Source organism: Podarcis gaigeae (assembly GCF_964106915.1).
Source record: "Podarcis gaigeae genome assembly, chromosome: 6".
Lineage (NCBI taxonomy): Eukaryota > Metazoa > Chordata > Lepidosauria > Squamata > Lacertidae > Podarcis > Podarcis gaigeae.
The window spans coordinates 57,461,354-57,483,375 of record NC_139682.1 but is presented as its reverse complement, the minus strand read 5'-3'; the positions used below and the strand labels follow the sequence as shown (position 1 = coordinate 57,483,375).

The 22,022-nt window shown below is 43.4% G+C and overlaps 1 protein-coding gene across 6 annotated transcripts; it reads left to right on the top strand.

Annotated features, from left to right (window-relative positions):
- FAM151A (family with sequence similarity 151 member A) lies at positions 1 to 21,748 on the top strand. Of its 6 annotated transcripts, none has more exons than XM_083742681.1 (8): positions 615 to 707; positions 2,007 to 2,080; positions 7,289 to 7,426; positions 11,733 to 11,885; positions 12,942 to 13,101; positions 19,132 to 19,356; positions 20,330 to 20,469; positions 21,228 to 21,748. In XM_083742681.1, exons 3-8 carry the CDS (start codon positions 7,318 to 7,320, stop codon positions 21,242 to 21,244), a joined length of 804 nt encoding a protein of 267 aa, XP_083598807.1. In that variant the 5' UTR covers positions 615 to 707; positions 2,007 to 2,080; positions 7,289 to 7,317; the 3' UTR covers positions 21,245 to 21,748. The 6 variants fall into 6 exon arrangements, with proteins under 6 accessions (XP_083598806.1, XP_083598805.1, XP_083598807.1 ...); XM_083742682.1 differs by having other exon boundaries at positions 644 to 707; positions 1,973 to 2,080; XM_083742680.1 differs by lacking the exons at positions 615 to 707; positions 2,007 to 2,080 and adding an exon at positions 1 to 252.
- Positions 21,749 to 22,022: the final 274 nt, after the last annotated feature.

Below are 22,022 nucleotides of genomic sequence, written 5' to 3'. Positions count from 1 at the left end.
CTCCATGAGCGACTGTCATGTTAGCACTCTAATGAGAGAGAGAGTTGCATTGTCAAAAATTACCAGCAAATCTGGTCTGCAGACAAAGGAGCTGTCAGCTGTGCTTCCTCTGCCTGCACTTTCCCCCAGAGAAGTTAATGGCTGCTAAATGGCTTCTACAAAGCAGAAGCATGCCTGGAATTCTCCTAAAGACAGGAAGGTGCAACATACTGGAAGCACTGCACAAGTAACAGACAGAAACCAGAATAACAGGTGGTTATTATTATTTTAAATCAACTGTATTTAGGCATTTTCTTGTTTTTCAAAAAGCTAAAAGGCCCATTTCTTCCTTCCCTGTCACACTTGCTGCTTATTTTCCCTCCCCCAAACATAATACACTATGAGGGAAAATAAGAGGGGGTGGGCAGAGAAAATAGTTGGAGTATGGCAGGTGTCATCAACCTTTCTGGACCAGGGGCATATTTTGAATTTTGAGGCAGGCTGTGGGTGCCAGTCACAAAATGGCTGCCATGGAGGTGTTGGCATAACACAAAATGGCTGCCATGGGAGCATGGCATAGCACAACAGAAAATAGAAGGACTGGACCAGGGGGACTTTAAGCCTGTTTCTTCAGATCAGGGGCACCGTGCCAATCATGATACACCAAAACAGCCTTTTGTGTCATTGCTTCCAGAGTCATGAGGTTGAGGAGACTCAACACTCATTCGGTATGGTCCAAGTCACTGAGATGAATGTACAGCAGGATCACAAAGCACTCGAAACAACATTTAAGGGCACTACCCCAAAATAGCATTTTAATGTGGAATCCTGAAGTGATCCAAAAAGGGGATAGAACTTACACTGGAAAGAGGGCAACGGCACCTGTCACTTTTAGTCTGATGGATGGCAGTCCCTCTATTCTCTAATTCTCACAACATATCTGCCATGGGGGACATGCCACAACACAAAGTTAGGGAGAGCGCAATCATGGTGAAGCCATGTATGTGTTTCCGGACTAGAAAATGCTTAAACTGTTGAAATTCTGTCTGCCATACAGCTGTTAAAGGTACATGAACCCTGTGGCTGCCATCCTTTACCTGTTTACCTGTGAGTAAGCCCCATTATACCCATTGGAAACTCCCCTCCCTCTTCTTTCCACCCCGTGGCAGTTAGATAAAGGCAACCAAAAAGCAGTGGGGGAAGCACCAGTATTTCATTTACTATTTTAGAACACACCAAAGCAGCAGCAATGGAACACAGTTGTTTTTTGAAGAGAAATTCAAGAAGTGCAGGAGACAATTGTATTAGAATATGAGCTACCATTTACTGAATTTACTATCTTCACCTGTGTCAAAAAGGGTAATGAGCAACTGATTCTTAAAAGCCTACTGAAGGATTTCATAATAGCAACCTGTGTTTGTTATTCTGGATATATTCCCATAAAGGAATTCAGCGAATAGGAGGAAATAGCTAAGCAGAAACTGGCTTCTTCTTTCCTTTGATGGGGGTTCCTACTTCATGGTATCAGTTTAAATGGAAACATATCTTTACAAGATGGTTTGCATTTCTAATAAAAGATCTTTGGTTAAAGCTCACTATATTTTACAAATTGACCTGATAAGAAGTAAGCATCTGAGTTCAATAGGGTTACTCCCAGGTAAACTATGCAAAGGATTATGAGCCTAATCAATAGAACATTGTGTGGTGTTTGTGTGTGTGTATGTCTATAGATAATGGATTAACACAGTTGCTTGCATTTTTTGTGGGATAACCAACCTCATATAACCAGCATTCTTAAGTCAAATTAATGCATGAAGGGCTTAATACCATAGAGTAAGCTGTCCTGCCAGGCTTAGCTCACCTTGGGAGGGACTAGTAATCAAGCCTTGATTCCCCTTCCAGTCTACTTAAGAAGCTCAGCTTGTGAGGAGGCTAAGATGATTGCTCCAGCTTAGTCACATTGCTCTCACAAGCCATTCTTGAGTTCTTGTAGCAATAATTTAGGAACTTTCTCCATTTTGACTAAGCCAGTTTTTGCTGCCTGTACAACTTTTCTGACTGATGTATGAAAATGTACATGAACCTAACCTTTGAAGAATTTGTAAGTAAACCAATTTTTTATTTCCCAAAGGTGGTTTTTTCCTATGCTGAGGGAAGTGGGAAGTTTTAGAACTTACAAGGGTATATTTTAAAGGTCTAACAGCCTATATCTCCATGCTTTACTTGCTGCATATTTTGTGATTTTAAATCTCTGCTGGGGTTCTCTCACCAAAGAGTACTTGCTCCAAACTTGGATCTTAGCATCCTTTAATTCCCCCCCCCCCCCTTTTGCACCAACATTTTGGACTCTCCTTTAGAATATTGCTATGGGGACTGTCCTGATGATCTCCTGTACTTCATTTTTCCCCAGTACACCACTAGAATCCTGTAAAGAATATTGTAAAATGGAACAAGGTCTAATTAAATTGTCCCAGCAAGTCAGCCAGAAGGTGGCAGTAGAAGGGAAGCTTTGAGAAAAGTGAATCTGACGCATAAAAGCTTAGAAATGAATTAAAACGAGGCTTCTCAGGAGCCACCTGTCCAGCCCATAAATCCTGGATCCGACTTTATTTTCATTCTGCTGGTCTGCATGCATACTACACTTGTGTTTTGATTGTGGTATAGAAATGGAACAATGTTTGGACAGTGGTAGCTTGTGCTCATTGGGGCTGGTGGGGCAGAAGGCAGGAAGACCAACATTAGATGGAATAGAGCCAATGACAACAGAGTTGCCTTCTGGCTGGTTGCAAGTAAGAAGGCGGGCAGGTGGGGCCTGGCTGATGGCAGACTGAGGTTGGCTGGAGCAGTGCCCCATATGGCCTAATGGACCAATGTCTGCTGCGTTTGGGTGACAGCTTTGGAAAGGATGTAGTAGTCTTAAGAATGTCATGCTCCCATAGCAAGTGCATGTTCATAAATTTATTGATAGCATGATAACTATATTGATTACATTCTAACAATATAAGTTGCAAATAAAAATGATCAGATCATGCTGTAAACAGGGTAGAATTACCGGATCTGTGATGGACACTACTTTTATCCCTAGCAATAAGGTGCTGCTTGAATATTAAGATGCTGATTCTATGCAAACTTCAACAGGGAGTAAAGAAACTGCATAAAAATTGCCAAATAAGCCACGCAGGCTGTTGATTCATGGTTTAACTGCACAGTGTCCCTGAGACGTGAGGCTGGCATTGCACCTCCCCACTGGACAAGGAGATTCCTCAGCCACATGGAAGCCTTGGGCCTCTCCAAGTGTCCTTTTTATTGTGCGTTCAGTAGAATTTGTGCTTATGGTGGTATCGGGACTGTTGCATCATTCCGATACCATTCATGCTTGCAAAAGTTTTGGGAGTAAACAAACAGCTAGGTTTCCAATCAGTGCATAGCTTCTTGCTGAAGTCATGTAAAGTTTCATCCCATGCTGTGTGTGTGTATGTTCCACCTTCGTTGTGCTGTAGCTCAAGTGTGCCCCCCTTCAGATGGCTATAATTAGGTAACAAGTCAGTAACGCTGAGGAAGCATTGCAGAATGAAGCAGAATGAAATTTGGACGGTCCAGTATGAATCCACCTCTAATGCACTGTTAACAGCATCAACGACATGTTATATACGAAAAACACAGCACAACACCAGTTTTGTGGTTTCCCTTTGTTTTTAATCCAAGGATGAGCCATGGGCTTGGAAACTGCACACTACAGGCAGTCTCAGTCTGGCAGGACAATGGAATAATCGCTTGGCCACTTGGCATTGCACACTGACCTTTCCTGCCTGCCACATATAGAACAGATTGTTTGATCATGTGAACTGTCTCGAAGACGTTCATTCAAGAGTTTAACCTTAACAAAAACTGTTGTGCCCCAAACTAAACTACTGGACAGTTTCCTTTTCTGCTAGCGAGAAGCCGCCAAGCTGGGGTTCAGTCGCCTCTGCTTCTTATTGGAAAGAAGGAGAGTGACAGCAGCAGCCCACTGGGATTTAGAGAAAGGAAACACAAACTTGTGCAGCAGAAACACCTCCGTTGTAGCCGTCGCACATGCCTGCCATTTGAATCGGCTTGAACCTGGTTGTCATGGTTTTCACTAGGCAAAGCAAGAGAGCACCATGAGGATTTGGCCCAGCATACACAGTGTATACCCAACCCTGTCTTGGGATATGTAAAGCAAGCACAGTACTTAAGGGCTTTAGTGGGATTTGCAGAGGTATGTCTCAGGTCTCCTGTATCTACAGTGGGATGAGTTCAATTGTTATGAGATCCTGAACCTCTTGCATTTACGTGTGTGTGTGTGTGCGCGTGTGTGTGTGGCTAATGCTGTAATTTTAAAAGAAGCTTTTCAGAGGAATATATTCTCTTAATCTAGTAAGGTCAGGAAAGCTTAGAAGTGATAATGTCAGTATTATTTCAAACCTGTTAATTTAAAACTAGCAGGCATAGTCTTTCTTTCTTCCTTCCTGGTGGTGGGGGTCTAATGTGATCCAGCATTTGTATGTGCAGATCTGAAGAGGGAGGGCCCATCTTTACGTAATCTCAGAACAGTTGCCTTCACACACATGGCATTAATATAACAAATTCTTGGAGGGAAGGTTCCCTCCACCCCCAGCACATATCAAGTAGATGGACTTTGGCCTCAAAATATTGCCCTGATGGATTTTTCATAGGAGCACAACCTCAGAGAACTTCAGTAAAATTATTTCTAAGCTAGAGAGATCATCACCAGTGCCTTTCCCCCCTCTTGGTAGAAAACCTATAGCTATTGCAGAAACTTAGCCTGTTACTCCACAATGGTGATCTTTGATTGCCAGGAGATAAATCCTGCAAGGAACACAGAACTATTTTTTTAACAAAAAAGAATAATTATTTTTTAAGGCAGTGCCAGATTATCAGAAGAAAGGAAGGCCAGGAAGGTGTGTTAGAAAAGCAATTCTTCAAGAAAGTACCAGCTTCTTAAAAAGAAACACCTGCAAGACAGCAAAACATCATTAGAAGGAATCTCCTCTAAGACAGTAGCATGGTATCGCAAGTGACTTGTCCAAGGCAATAATTATTAAAGTGAGAAAAATCACAAGTTATTAAGAGAATCCCTTCAAGGCAACAGTGGATTATTGGAAGGAAACTTCTTCAGAACTGTTCTGGATTTTTAAAAGGAGAAAAAGAATACCACTGAATTAAGATCCCTTCGTCCTGTTTTCGGGGGGCCAAGGCTTTTGGCTGGAGTTTAAACATTCTGGATTGCCTCTTCACCTTCATTTACTCTCTCATCCTGTATTTGGAAGGAAACTGCAATTGTATAGGTGAAGCTGCCAAGGAGCTGGCACACTTAAAGAACATGACAGCTTCCAGCATGAAGTGTCCTTCCACTGGAAGAAAAGGAGTTGTCATTGCTGTGATCACTGCCATGGCAGTGATTTCCGTTTGCATAGCTCTCACCATAACCCTGACAGTCAACAGGAAATCCCCGCAAGGTACTAAGCAAGAAGACCAGGGTTTGCTGGAGGCGGGGGCCAGTGAATTTCACATAAGTGCTGTGATTGCTGGGTTAGAATTCATATTGCATTTCTTATCTATACGTTGACATGAGAAGCTCTCTGTTACAGCTATAAGAATAGAATTGTAGAGTTGGAAGGGAATCGAAGGGCCATCTAGTCCAACTAGATTGCAACTGCTTTTGGCTTAGGTTGATGCACAAGTATGCAAGCTCCCTGTTTTGCTGAACTCTTCCTCAGGCGGAAGGTTCTATGGTAAAATGTGAATGCTTACTTATTTTGAGGCCAGTTGGTTCAATGAAATGTATTACTTCAGGTCTTTTAGCCTCACAGGATATTTCTGGGGCGGATTCCATGAAATCGGTATACACAAGAGGTGGCTGGGTAGTGGGAAGGTGAGCAAACTCAGTTTTGTTTTCCCTAAGATGTGCACAGCCTCAACCCAACCCCTGTGAAACCCTCACAACCTTGCCTGATATTTTCCCTGGGCTATAGTGGAAAGCTCAGTGGCACAGCATCCATGCCCCAGTTTCAGTCCCTGTGTATCTCCAGATGTTTCTTGTCTGAAGCCCTGCCAGTCAGTGTAGACAACACAGAGCTAGATGGATCAATGGTCTGACTCTGTATCAAGCAGAGTGTTAAGTTATAACACTCCATAGGTTGAGTGTCTTTCTTCTTCAATACTTGGAATTTGCATAGAATTTTGATTAAGGATCTTTACCCCTTTTTTGGGGGGGGGGTTAAAACAAAAGCACTTCTACATAGCAAGGAAGAAAGCGAAGCCAAGAGCTCGTAAGCCCATGAAGGGGAAGCCAAGATGTGAACTGTAACATAAGACCCCTCCTCACAGGATTTGGATACCTGATGCTAAACCAGTCAATCAATCAAATGTTTATTACAGTCAACTAACCATTAGGCAAAGTACAAAATACAAAATAATTCAAAATCACAACCTCAGCAGAACTGATTATGAATTACTAAAGGTGACAAGTTAGTAAAATAAAAATCACAGCATGTCTGAGAGATACAGTATTACAACCTTCAGATATATTACCAACACCACCCCTCAAGGAAGAAACTCAAAAGGTTCTCTAAGGTTTGACCAGAAATCCATCTGTTAATAGGATAAATTATTCTTTCTCAAACCCCTTGATAAATCTATAGTTAAAGGACACACGAGAGACCATTTCAGGCTTTAACTGGTTGCAAGGACAATTCCTATCCTTGAAAATAACTTTGGCAAATCTGATGTCTAGTTTCATGGAGGATAAAATGTTAAAACCTGCCAACAAAACTGTTCTTACGTATTGTTGTAAAATTTAGGTATGGCATACTGTACATTTGTTGCACCAATTCTGGCCCTTCTGTTAAATGTCATCTTGTTATCAGCCATATGTATATTTATTTAGAAAGGAAATGTTGACCCTTCCCTTCTTGAAATGAATGAAATATGGTATGTTCCTTCAACACCAAAGATATGCACTAACTGGTTCTAACTACGAAGAATAACACGGGAAGTTGCGTTATTTTCTTATTTGCATAAAGCTTTTGTTTTGTGTGTAGGTTTAGTTTTTATTAGGAGTAACCAGTGCTTTTTTTCTCGGGGGACGCAGTGGTACACATACCCCTAAATATTTTGTGAATCTCTGTACTTTTGTCCATTTACTGTATTTATTTTCCCCAATTTAAACTATAAAATGGTGATATGAGAGTACCCCTAAACATTTTTTTAGAGAAAAAAGCACTGGGCGTAACCCATGTTTATTTGTGTTCAATTTCCTGTTTAGATTCTCAAGCCTTCAGTACAGGTGGAGATATGTTGGATTATTTGTTCAATCTGAGGAGAATAGACCGGAAAGATGGGTTGCTGGTCAGCTGGTACCATGCTGCAAACCGGAAGAGTGAAATGGAAGAGGCATTGAAGAGTAAGACACTGTTTTCTTCTCCCAGGTTAGATCATGCCTGGCTAAAAGTACCATAATCGGGAACAAGTGCACCAGCCTGCCTCTTCAATTGTGTGGGGTTGGTGCTTTGTGAAGTGTGCATGCTGTGCGCACACCGTGTGACATGCTGATGTCACTGACTTTGGCAGTGTTTGTTGGGAAGGGGGTGGTGGTGGTTAAAGAGGTACATTTGGACTTTAACTGCACATTGTGAAGGTGCTTCCACACCGACTGCTCTACAGTTGTTAGACATCATTATTTCTTTACCAGACTTACGGAGATATTGGTCTCATTTGTTGCAAGTGTTGTTCTGTACAGTTCCCAAGGAACAAACTTTCAAGTATGTACACTGTACCGTAGTAGCAGGGAAGAAGACGGCTTGAGTTTCAAGTCCAGCTGAGGGTTTTCCCTCCCTCAAATAATGCTTTTCACAGATACATCAGTGCTACGAATTCAGAGTAAGTCTGTATTCAACCACCTACATGGAGGATAAAGGGGTATATAGGCTTGCTAATGGGTGTAAGAACTTGTCAATATCCCTCAACTGACAGAAAAACAACTGCAGTTTATTTGTCAATTTATGTGCTTGAGGGGCAAGTGACAGAAGTTAACTTTAAGGGGCTCATTCTAGGTTCAGAAGTGCATTTTAATGCATTCTTCTTCCAATATACCTTTTGTATTTTTAAGGTGGGTTAACCACCATGAATTAAAAGTTCTGCTAAACTTTAACATATTAACTACACCATTCCTTACAGTTAATCAAGGCAGAGAAATCTGTAATGATAAGGGGGATAGGATGGCTCACATTGTAGCGATAAGAATGAGCAATTGATTCTAGTTGTGTGAGATAAGACAACTCCATCAACATGGAATGCTACGGTTTCCTACTGCGGTCTGTCTGAAGGGGCTTATCACCTTGTGATAATGAAACTAGAGGAATGGGCAGAAAGCTCCAGGCTGATATAGAACTCTTCCACTTCCATTATCAGCTCAGGCACAACTTACATCAGACATCTTATCTGAAAAAATCAAGTATTTCATTGGGCCTTGGGAATCCTTCTTGAGGAAGGAACTGGAAGAGAGAGGTTTCCACTGAGTTGTCTATCAGTTAACAAGAGGAATCAAAAGAACATGGCATAAAATTGGAGGACCTCTGCACTTTCAGGAACACTGCTGTCCTGGTGATCAGAAACCAAATATATATTTATTTCAGTAGGAATTTAATATGCTGAGTGTTGGGTATTTCTTTGTGGTGTGAACCCAATTAGTTTCTTCTTTTCTTCAGATAGCACTTTGTATATTGTTTAAATTGGAGGGAGTAGAAGCCCTTCCCGATGTTGTTTGACTTCCAATTCCCTTCAATCCCAGCCAGCATGGCCAGTGGTTTGGTCCAACAAGATGTGGTCCAACAACTAAAGGCTCCCCAACTAAGCTTTAAAATAAAAAAAGTTGATGTTTGTTTATTTATACATACATACATACATACATACATACATACATATATACCCCACCTTTTCCCCTGACAGGGACTTAAGGCAGCTTACAGATAAAAATAAAGGTACCCCTGCCCGTTCGGGCCAGTCTTGCCAGACTCTAGGGTTGTGCGCTCATCTCACTCTATAGGCTGGGAGCCAGCGCTGTCCGCAGACACTTCCGGGTCTCGTGGCCAGCGTGACAAGCTGCATCTGGCGAGCCAGCGCAGCACACGGGACTCCGTTTACCTTCCCGCAGGTAAGCGGTCCCTATTTATCTACTTGCACCCGGAGGTGCTTTCGAACTGCTAGGTTGGCAGGTGCTGCGACCGAACGACGGGAGTGCACCCCACCGCAGGGATTCGAACCGCCGACCATGCGATCGGCAAGTCCTAGGCACTGAGGTTTTACCCACAGTCATAGGCGCCGACTCCATGGGGCCTGAGGGGGCCCGAGCCCCCTCAAAAATTTAACAAAATTATTAGTTATATTATGCTTTGTAAAATCACAAAATTATGTTGGTATTTTCTATTTTCCTTGTTTGATGATAGTTACCTTTTAAAATACATTCAGTAATGAGTTAAAACAAATAATTATTACGGTAGTAAAAGAGGCGGCGCGAGTAGTTTTGCTCGGTGCGTGCGACTGGCCCAGCCCCTTTCCTTTTCCTCTCTTCTGCTCTCCCGCCGGGCGCCTGAGGGAGAGTTACTTAGCGGTTCTGAGGAGCCGCTGTTGTTTCGGCAGGGGAAAAGCCGCCGCCCGCGAACCGCCGAGCTCCCTCTCTCTTTCCAGCCTCTCTCTCTCTCTCTCTCTCTCTCTCTCTCTCTCTTTCGCTATGGCCAAGGAGGAGGAGAAGCCCTTCAGCCAGTCTATGGCCGAGTGGCGGAGGTTCATCTACAACCGCCAACAGCGGCGAGTTCCTGGGGCAAACGGCCAAGAGCTGGGGTGAGGAGAGCGAGTGAGCGAGCGAGTGCGGGCGGGGAAGGGAGGGGAGGGGGCGGCCGGCACGAGGGGCGGTGGGAGGCGAGGCGCGGCGGGCACTTGCCTTGCCCACCACGCATCTCTCTCCTTCTCGGTCTCTCTCCGTCCCTCAGCTGGCGAGGGGGCCACGAGGCGGGCGGCAGCAGCAGCAACGGGCCGGGAGCGGCTCTTAGAAAACTTCCCGGGGCAGGACCCCGGTATGGGCCCCCCCCAATATTTTTTATAAGTCGGCGCCCCTGCCCACAGTGCCACCCGCATCCCTACAGATAAAAATAATAACCTCTAAAAACAAACACACACACAAAATCTATTAAAACTATACAAATAATAATTTATCAAGTGAGAAATTAAACTCCTTTGGTTGCTCTATCCTGGTGTCTGATTGGCCTCACTCGTAGTTGCTGTTGGGTAAGAAAAAGGACTCAGCTGACAATGAACTCTGGGTGGATATTTTTCTCATAACACCACTGAAATTTCCAGAACTCAACTGTGTTGAGTCCTCATTCAAATTAAACCCTCCTTGCAATGAGAACTGCCTCTCCCCACATAAACTGACCTGAACCCTGCAATCATCACCTGACACCCTTCTTTGTGTGACACCCCCCCCCCTCCATGGGAGGTTTTGAGGATGCTATTTTTCTAGAAAAAGAGGTGCTGGAACTCACCATGAGCGTCTCCCTTGTTCTCTTACAAAGATGGCCACCTGAAAGGTGCTGGAACTGAGTTCCGGCGAGCTCTGGCTGAAAAAAAAGCCCTGGAACAATATGAGAATGGGCCTTTTTGGTAGTGGCCACCTGCTTCTGGAATGCTTTCCCCAGGTAGGCACACCTGGTGCCATCTTTATCCAGCTTTAGGAAGCAGACCAAAGTTTTTTTCTTTGTCTGGGGCTTTCAGCCCTTAATTTCATTTTGGCCTCTTTAATGTGGCTAGGACCTAGAGTCCTGCCTTTTATTCATATAGGTAAGTTTTTTTGGGGTGGTTGGTTTTGTTTTTAACTGGTTTTAATGTACCGTATTTTTCGCCCCATAGGACGCACCGGCCCATAGGATGCACCTAGTTTTTTTTTGGGGGGGGAATAAAGGGGGGGAAAGTTTATTTCCCCCCAGGTGAGGGGCTGGGGTGGGGGAAGCCCGAGCTTCCCCCGACCCCAGCCCCCAGAACAGGCTGCGCGAAGCCTGAAGCTTGGGGCGTGCTGAGCTCAGCGCGCCCCAAGCTTCTGGGTGCTGGCAAGCTCTCCGCTAGCCGTGGGAGAGCTGCGTCTCCCACGGCTAGCGGATAGCTTCCTGAAGCCTGGAGAGCGAGAGGGGTCGGTGCACACCAAAAGCCTGCATTTGCCCCATAGGACGCACACACATTTCCCCTTCATTTTTGGAGGGGGAAAAGTGTGTCCTATAAGGCGAAAAATATGGTACATCACTTTGAGTTACTCCATAAGAAAAGCAACTGGCAACAGCAATAAAGAAATAATATTAATAATAAATGCACTATAAATAAATCCCTTTGCTTTATAAAATTATTGTCTGTTCTGTATCAATAATATTTGCTGCAATTATTACCTTAAAAAAATGATAAGAGAAGTGCAGCAAACAGTTTAACTATAGCACTTTTCCCACAGTTGACTGAATGCATCTAGAAGCAAGCCTTTAGACCTTGTTCCAATCCCAGACCCTAAAATCTGAAATGGTTCCTCTGGGTGAAAGCTGCCCATGCCAAACTCCCACCATATTCAAATAGACTGTGCACAGAACTTTCTTCACTATGAATTCTCTCTCTCTCTCTCTCTCTCTCTCTCTCTCTCTCTCACTCTCACTCTGTGTGTGTGTATGTATGTACAGGTGACATTATGGCCTTGGAAGCTGATGTCACCGTTGAAGCACATAACACACCCAATGAGACAGACACGCCCATCATGGCCCACCCACCTGACATCTACAGTGATAACACTCTTCAGGAATGGCTGGAGGCAGTCCTTAAGTCATCCAATAAAGGTATGTTGGTTGAAAGGAGACGTGCCAATTGAAGTGGATAGGGAAGGAAATTATAAGCTTCAAGCCTATGGTATTGGGTTTGTTTTTACTCAAATTGTTTCATCTGAAAAGTATAATTTTTTGTGGGGGAAAGATTATTTTATTTAACTATATTTATTGTTGTCAGCCTTATGATCTTGCCATATGCCACATGCATGGAAATGGCTGAGACACGGTGCATAACGGCCCATTTTTAATGTGGATCTGAGACTCTACACCATTAAGATCTTATATCCAGTACTTTACATTTGTGCCGAAAGCATCTCCCAGGAGGGGGAAGTAAGTTATGTATAAAAGAGGCCCTGGGCAGCTTCCCTGAGAGCAGTCCAAGCAGAGTAGGTGTATTTTGAGCTTGGATGTAGCAGCATAATTTATTACTGGGTTGAAACACCTCAAAAAGAACATGCACCCATTGAACATGGCAGGAAAACAAGGAAAAAACTTGAAATATAGAGGGTGATTTCCTTTCACGTTTGAGCAACTTGCAATCAGGAATGAAGGTTTCATTATTTATTTACTTTATAGCTTGCATTTTGTTTACCCCACTTCCTGCTCAATAATGAAGCAACTTACAGGTCACTTCCAGATGGAAACTTATTGAGCAGTTGTCCTGATTTGTTTTCACAAAATTTGTGCAGAAGTCTTATGCTGCCACCAACACGCCCCCTACCCAGTGATTATTATTATTATCCTACACTTTTTGTGGACTTCTATCTGTTTTTTTGTTTTGTTTTGGAGGGAGGCGAGTAGATTTGTTGCACCAGAGCTCTACTTGGTCATTGCTATTTATTGTGATGCGCCCGTTTTCTTTGTAGAAAGTTAGGAAAGTATGTTCTCAAAGGCTGCCTACCTGACTGTGGGAGAGATCCACGCAAAGGGTGACTTGTGCCCACAGCAGACCTCTTCATGTGTTGCCTCCATCCATCCATCCATTCTAGAACAAAGCAGGGCTGGTTGAGTTCGCGGCACTAACTGAACCTGATGGATTTCACAGGAGTTTCTTCCTTTTCCAATTAGCCATCAAGCTGGATTTCAAAAGCATCAAAGCTGTTGGCCCATCTCTGGATATATTAGTAAAAACCTCCTCTCAAATGAATATCCACAGACCTGTGTGGCTAAATGCAGACATTCTGAGAGGCCCAAATGTACCTATTAATATTGCAGTCAATGCAAGCCGGTGAGTAAAATGAACTTCTATTGTATTTGTATCAGGATGCGTTTTCTATCCTGGGGTGGAGCATCTGTATCCAGAAGTACCTGTCTACAGGTCTATCACACACTAACATTCGACACATGGTAGGAGTCGAGTCAAATCAAAACCTGTGACTTTTTCCTAAGCCTCCACTTGTGTAAAGCATGTGCATACAGGGGACCCTGTGAAAAGCAGCTGGAGGTGAAGGGGACAAAGGCTGGAGAAAGAACTATGAGAGGAGGGGTGCCCTTTTCATATCCTTGGGACCCCCTTTTATTTATTAACTGTGTATTTTTGTAATATTTGCTGTTTTAAGTTATCTGTTGCTTTAGTTTTCTGTATACTCCTTAGAGGGTGTGTGTATATATATATATATGCTTTCGTAGATTTTCACGGGTACAGGAATGCGATACGTGCATTTATTCGTGGACAAACAAACAGACGAATAAATGCACGTATCGCAGAACACAAGAATGCCGTCAAAAAAGAAGAAAAAACTTCCTCTCTTTTCCAACACATGAAAGAAACAGGACACGAAATTAATTTTGCAGATTCCAAATTGCTCTTTAACACGGAACATCACCACAAGAGAATAATCATGGAAGCCATCGAGATAGAGAAACACCCTCACAACATGAACAAGCGTGACGACACATCCCGCTTGCCAGACATCTGGAAATTAGCCCTCCCCACAAAAACTGACACCAGATCCAGAGGCACACAGAACGCCAACACCAATCAACCACACCAGACCCAAACCCAGACCCTCTCCACAGATGAATTACTGACACCATCCAGTAGCCAATCCATGGTGGCACCTCCGGATGCTGCACCCCCCTGCAATCCCTACACAGATCTGGCTGACACAAGCCACAAACCACAGCTCGCCCCTATACACGAAGCCAAGCCAAAGCACAACTAAGTGCAATACAGCCATCTTCTCAGGAAAACTCTTCACAAAGTTCAAGAGGTCAAGACACAAAGACTTTAGCAACTAATCCACACCTAATGACCCACCTAAGTGGTACTCAGGATATCACTCAAGAAATCACTCAAGGTATCTCTCAAGTAATTAAGGAACAAAAGAAGAAAAGGCACACTAGCCTGGGAACTTCCTCTCTGCCCAGAACATTGGAGGCTAGACACCACACCCCCTCTACAGTATTTATAGGAACTCAAACATTGAGATCCCGCTCTGTTCCAGTAACAAGAAGCCGAAAGCACCAGCCTGAAGATGACGAGTGAGACCTCGTCGAAACGTCGCCTAGACACCCCAACTTTTACACGGGAAGACACCCGAGGACACCAAAACCTGCATATATATATATATATATATATATATATATATATATATATATATGCTTTCGTAGATTTTCACGGGTACAGGAATGCAGGTTTTGGTGTCCTCGGGTGTCTTCCCGTGTAAAAGTTGGGGTGTCTAGGCGACGTTTCGAAGCTAATCCAAAAGGAAACACCCCCCAAAAACCAAGACACAGAAGAAAACAATGGCATGGCCCTCCTTCCTTATATCAAGGGCACTACAGATAAAATTAGCAAAATCCTCCATAAACACAATATCAAAACAGCCTTTTGCACCAACCAAAAAATAGCCAATATCCTCAGAAACCCCAAGGATAAAATCCAGTTGGAAAACCAAGGGATCTATGAAATACCCTGCAAAGTCTGCCCAGCCACGTACATTGGACAAACAAACAGACGAATAAATGCACGTATCGCAGAACACAAGAATGCCGTCAAAAAAGAAGAAAAAACTTCCTCTCTTTTCCAACACATGAAAGAAACAGGACACGAAATTAATTTTGCAGATTCCAAATTGCTCTTTAACACGGAACATCACCACAAGAGAATAATCATGGAAGCCATCGAGATAGAGAAACACCCTCACAACATGAACAAGCGTGACGACACATCCCGCTTGCCAGACATCTGGAAATTAGCCCTCCCCACAAAAACTGACACCAGATCCAGAGGCACACAGAACGCCAACACCAATCAACCACACCAGACCCAAACCCAGACCCTCTCCACAGATGAATTACTGACACCATCCAGTAGCCAATCCATGGTGGCACCTCCGGATGCTGCACCCCCCTGCAATCCCTACACAGATCTGGCTGACACAAGCCACAAACCACAGCTCGCCCCTATACACGAAGCCAAGCCAAAGCACAACTAAGTGCAATACAGCCATCTTCTCAGGAAAACTCTTCACAAAGTTCAAGAGGTCAAGACACAAAGACTTTAGCAACTAATCCACACCTAATGACCCACCTAAGTGGTACTCAGGATATCACTCAAGAAATCACTCAAGGTATCTCTCAAGTAATTAAGGAACAAAAGAAGAAAAGGCACACTAGCCTGGGAACTTCCTCTCTGCCCAGAACATTGGAGGCTAGACACCACACCCCCTCTACAGTATTTATAGGAACTCAAACATTGAGATCCCGCTCTGTTCCAGTAACAAGAAGCCGAAAGCACCAGCCTGAAGATGACGAGTGAGACCTCGTCGAAACGTCGCCTAGACACCCCAACTTTTACACGGGAAGACACCCGAGGACACCAAAACCTGCATATATATATATATATATATATATACATATGTATATATATATATATATATATATATATATATATATATATATGCTTTCGTAGATTTTCACGGGTACAGGAATGCAGGTTTTGGTGTCCTCGGGTGTCTTCCCGTGTAAAAGTTGGGGTGTCTAGGCGACGTTTCGAAGCTAATCCAAAAGGAAACACCCCCCAAAAACCAAGACACAGAAGAAAACAATGGCATGGCCCTCCTTCCTTATATCAAGGGCACTACAGATAAAATTAGCAAAATCCTCCATAAACACAATATCAAAACAGCCTTTTGCACCAACCAAAAAATAGCCAATATCCTCAGAAACCCCAAGGATAAAATCCAGTTGGAAAACCAAGGGATCTATGAAATACCCTGCAAAGTCTGCCCAGCCACGTACATTGGACAAACAAACAGACGAATAAATGCACGTATCGCAGAACACAAGAATGCCGTCAAAAAAGAAGAAAAAACTTCCTCTCTTTTCCAACACATGAAAGAAACAGGACACGAAATTAATTTTGCAGATTCCAAATTGCTCTTTAACACGGAACATCACCACAAGAGAATAATCATGGAAGCCATCGAGATAGAGAAACACCCTCACAACATGAACAAGCGTGACGACACATCCCGCTTGCCAGACATCTGGAAATTAGCCCTCCCCACAAAAACTGACACCAGATCCAGAGGCACACAGAACGCCAACACCAATCAACCACACCAGACCCAAACCCAGACCCTCTCCACAGATGAATTACTGACACCATCCAGTAGCCAATCCATGGTGGCACCTCCGGATGCTGCACCCCCCTGCAATCCCTACACAGATCTGGCTGACACAAGCCACAAACCACAGCTCGCCCCTATACACGAAGCCAAGCCAAAGCACAACTAAGTGCAATACAGCCATCTTCTCAGGAAAACTCTTCACAAAGTTCAAGAGGTCAAGACACAAAGACTTTAGCAACTAATCCACACCTAATGACCCACCTAAGTGGTACTCAGGATATCACTCAAGAAATCACTCAAGGTATCTCTCAAGTAATTAAGGAACAAAAGAAGAAAAGGCACACTAGCCTGGGAACTTCCTCTCTGCCCAGAACATTGGAGGCTAGACACCACACCCCCTCTACAGTATTTATAGGAACTCAAACATTGAGATCCCGCTCTGTTCCAGTAACAAGAAGCCGAAAGCACCAGCCTGAAGATGACGAGTGAGACCTCGTCGAAACGTCGCCTAGACACCCCAACTTTTACACGGGAAGACACCCGAGGACACCAAAACCTGCATATATATATATATATATATATACATATGTATATACATATATATATATATATATATATATATATATATATATGCTTTCGTAGATTTTCACGGGTACAGGAATGCAGGTTTTGGTGTCCTCGGGTGTCTTCCCGTGTAAAAGTTGGGGTGTCTAGGCGACGTTTCGAAGCTAATCCAAAAGGAAACACCCCCCAAAAACCAAGACACAGAAGAAAACAATGGCATGGCCCTCCTTCCTTATATCAAGGGCACTACAGATAAAATTAGCAAAATCCTCCATAAACACAATATCAAAACAGCCTTTTGCACCAACCAAAAAATAGCCAATATCCTCAGAAACCCCAAGGATAAAATCCAGTTGGAAAACCAAGGGATCTATGAAATACCCTGCAAAGTCTGCCCAGCCACGTACATTGGACAAACAAACAGACGAATAAATGCACGTATCGCAGAACACAAGAATGCCGTCAAAAAAGAAGAAAAAACTTCCTCTCTTTTCCAACACATGAAAGAAACAGGACACGAAATTAATTTTGCAGATTCCAAATTGCTCTTTAACACGGAACATCACCACAAGAGAATAATCATGGAAGCCATCGAGATAGAGAAACACCCTCACAACATGAACAAGCGTGACGACACATCCCGCTTGCCAGACATCTGGAAATTAGCCCTCCCCACAAAAACTGACACCAGATCCAGAGGCACACAGAACGCCAACACCAATCAACCACACCAGACCCAAACCCAGACCCTCTCCACAGATGAATTACTGACACCATCCAGTAGCCAATCCATGGTGGCACCTCCGGATGCTGCACCCCCCTGCAATCCCTACACAGATCTGGCTGACACAAGCCACAAAACCACAGCTCGCCCCTATACACGAAGCCAAGCCAAAGCACAACTAAGTGCAATACAGCCATCTTCTCAGGAAAACTCTTCACAAAGTTCAAGAGGTCAAGACACAAAGACTTTAGCAACTAATCCACACCTAATGACCCACCTAAGTGGTACTCAGGATATCACTCAAGAAATCACTCAAGGTATCTCTCAAGTAATTAAGGAACAAAAGAAGAAAAGGCACACTAGCCTGGGAACTTCCTCTCTGCCCAGAACATTGGAGGCTAGACACCACACCCCCTCTACAGTATTTATAGGAACTCAAACATTGAGATCCCACTCTGTTCCAGTAACAAGAAGCCGAAAGCACCAGCCTGAAGATGACGAGTGAGACCTCGTCGAAACGTCGCCTAGACACCCCAACTTTTACACGGGAAGACACCCGAGGACACCAAAACCTGCATATATATATATATATGTGTGTGTGTGTGTGTGTGTGTGTGTGTGTGTGTGTGTGTGTAAGAAATGGTGTAAATAAACTGTCCCATGTAGTCAAATTCAGCCCCATATTTGCTCAAGAGGGGACACCTGTGGGCAAATGTAGTACAAGGTGTACTCAGTAGTCCCACTGCACTAAAATGCATTGCAAGACATCAGAAAAATATGGATCAATTGCTGCAGATAGCTTAGGAACCCAATAACCCCACAACCATCTATTCTCTGCATATGTGGCATAAATTCTCCTCTGAGGCAGACCCAACTTAATCTGCAATGGAGCCAACATTTTCCATCTGAAAAGCTTCCAAATCATCCCACAGTCTCTATAGTCTTCTTCTAGCACAAGACTTCACTGAGCCAATTTTGCAACGACACAATTATTGATAAATGCCAAGTGTCTACTCGATTGTGTCAAATGGCCAAGTTGGCTTGTGCCTTGAGACAATCTCTTAATCACCACTAAGCAAAGCAGGGTTTCCTTCTAGATTTTAGACTGTGTTTTGCAGGCTAGTAGCGTCTCAGCTTGTATTGGCAAAAGATGGCAGATCAGAAAATACAGATATATGTAATAAGGGAAGGCTTTGGGATCAGGATTATGGGATACTGAAAGCCAGGTATGAAGGTTACTAGGGGCAGATCAAGTCCCAGAGTCATTAGTTGCCAGAGTCATTAGAGAGGCTTCCTAAATAGGCTCTGAGTCTTGGCTATCCTTGTGTGAAGAGAAACTAGAATGGCTTTAGATGTCTGCAGTTGCAGCTATATTGTTGTTGTTTGTCCTCAGATTCCTCTCACTCATCCAGGAGAAGTTCCCAGACTGCACTCTCTCCCTAGGATGGTCAACCCTCTATTTACCTTTCTTTCCCAACAAGACCTACACACAGAAAATGGTTGAGGACATGCATAGCCTCGTAGGGAACCTGCCTCAGCGAATCACCTTCCCTATAAGAGCTGTCATGGCAAGACCAGCCTGGCCTCATTTGAGCTGGCTTCTCAGCCAGTCTGACAGGTAAGAGATTTACAGCACACTTATTGTTTATCTCCACTGCAACACACAGAGATTAATTCAGAAATCTTGGTTTACTCACGCACTAGAAACTTGCAAACTGTATGCAATAGATCAGATTAAAACAGAACTGCTAATATTAGAATGAATTTACATATTCCCAGTCACAAAACATTCCAACCACCTTTCAAAAAGTGCTGTCTTGGGAACAAAGAATGCATTGCCCACAAGGTACAACACTGATCTCCCTACAGTGCAACACAAGGACACAGCCAGATTAATCACAGCAAAATGGGAGTAGGGGGAAGAGGAAGTGGTTGCTAAGCACTCAGGATGCTTGAGGAATTTGATCTTTGGGGATTCTGATCCTAACTGCCCTGCTGGGTTACATCTCTTGGACTGATGTGCAGATTGGAACATTATTATCCTTCAGAGCTGCATCCCTGTAGGCATATCCTACAGAATCATTTCTGTAGTGAGACATCACCTGTACTTTGGAATGCCTTGTCAGTTGATATTAAGCAGGTGTCATGACTGTATCCTTTAGATGCCTGCTGAAAATGTTTCTCTTTTGGTGGGTCAGCTTGTGATTTGGTTACATCTGTTCTTAAATTTGTGTTAGATGTTTTATTGTCTTCAGATATTTTTAACAGTTTTTAAAATAATTATCACAGAAGTGTTTGCTGCCCTGGGCTCCTTTGGGAGGAGGAATATAAATTTAATAAAATATATACTAATCAGACTTTTCTGAATTTTGCAGTACTGTTCTTGGCTCCCCATCCCCTTCTATGCCATTTCCTCAAATCAAACCACACACCCCAAAGCCTCTCAGGTATTAAGTCAATTGCAGCCTAATCATGGATCTCCCACTTAACGTATAGTTTGGACCTTAGCACTGAATGATTTCCTGTTTAACATCCTAGACTACACAGCTTCCAAAAACTTCCTGTACCCCCCAAATGATTTCTCTTCCTAGGTACAGCCTGACTCTCTGGCAAGGGAAGACTGATCCAGTTACAGTGGATGATCTCCTCTTTATCCGAAAGAATAGCCAACCTGAACAAATCTATTACGACCTTTTTGAACCTGTGTTGACTCAGTTCCGAGACTTGGCATGTGAGTATTAAATTTTACTTTTGAAAATGCACCAAGATACAGGCAAAATTCAAGTAAGGGTATGAAATATTTGCATATCATACAGCAACAGCTACACACTCCCCTTTTCTAAGCAACCAATTCAGCAGGCTTGTAAATAGGCACTTGCCTAGTTTCCTGCACTGACTTTCAGTCTAACAACCATTTTAGACAACAAATGACTAAGGCTGACCATGGTGATGCTGGCTAGGGTTTATGGGAGCTGTAGGCCCTACCTGGCCAGGAAGAGAACCTGGGACCCTCTGCGTCCAAATCAGATGTTCTACCACTGAGCTGTGACCCTTACCTACCAGGGATGGGAACCTGTGGTCCTCTAGGTGTTGTTTGACTGCAACTCCCAACAGCCCCTGCCCGTGTGGCCACTGAGCCATCCAAGAACATATGAAGGATTTGTTTTATAGTATAAAAGTCATTTGTGTTTGTTTTCATGAACAAATATTTCAACTCCCTGTCATTTCAGTTGAGACTAAGCACCAAATCTTTGTTATATATCTGATATGCGCTGATCCAGCAAAGTTTCGAGTTTTTCATTTAATTCTGAGACCAGTAACATTTCCCCTCTGGGCTCATTGGCCAACTGAAGAGCTCCAGAATAGCTTTGATACAGCAGAGATTCACATTGGGCAAGGCTCTTCTTGCTTTGCAGCTTTTTCCTGCCCAGAGTCAGATCGCCAACAGTGGTATGCTCCAGAATCTGGTTCACTTCCTTTGTTTTGCAGCTGGATTGGCAGTTTAGCACATGGATTAGATGTTCAGGTCCAAGTGTGCTTGTTCTTGGTTCTCAGCACAACAGGAAGTTCAACGTGGCAAGCACCTAGGCTGATATCACCAGATCAACTAATATGTTTAAACTCTGCTTCTTCAGTCAATGTGTACACACCAAAAAGGAACCAATTCATAGTCCCTGCAGCAACTTCTACAACAAATAGTATCCTCAGCTTCTTGCCATCTGGACGGTGCTGCTGCGTAAACAGCTTGGAAATGCCATCCCATTTGGCTGAGACAACTTTCAAACTAGTGTTAGCAGAGAAGGCAAACGTGACACACAATAACATGACAAATGAATGAAGTTGAACTAAACTCATTCTCAGACTGTGGATGTAGACACTCTGAGGACATGGCTGGAGCATCACCATGGGTTTGTACATTACAAAATTCAGTAGCTTTAGACATTTCTTTAAACTGTCCCATTTTAGCTGATGATTAAGGTTTAGAAGAAAATAAACAATTTTATATTCTCTATCACAAGTTGTGCTCAATTCACTTTCACACTGATTGGTTTACCTGTTTACCTGTTTTTATCTTCTTTCTGGACCTTAAAGTACTAGGAACTTGATTTCTTTAAAATTAATCCCAAGGTACTGAATTCTGTATTTGACCTCAGCTTCCACGCTTGCATAATGTGAATGCAGAAGCCTGACATACATGTGCAGCAAAGCAAGAAAACCCTAGAAGCAGGCTGACTTTGGCAGACATCAGTGGTTCTTGGGGGACCATACATTGTTACACAACTG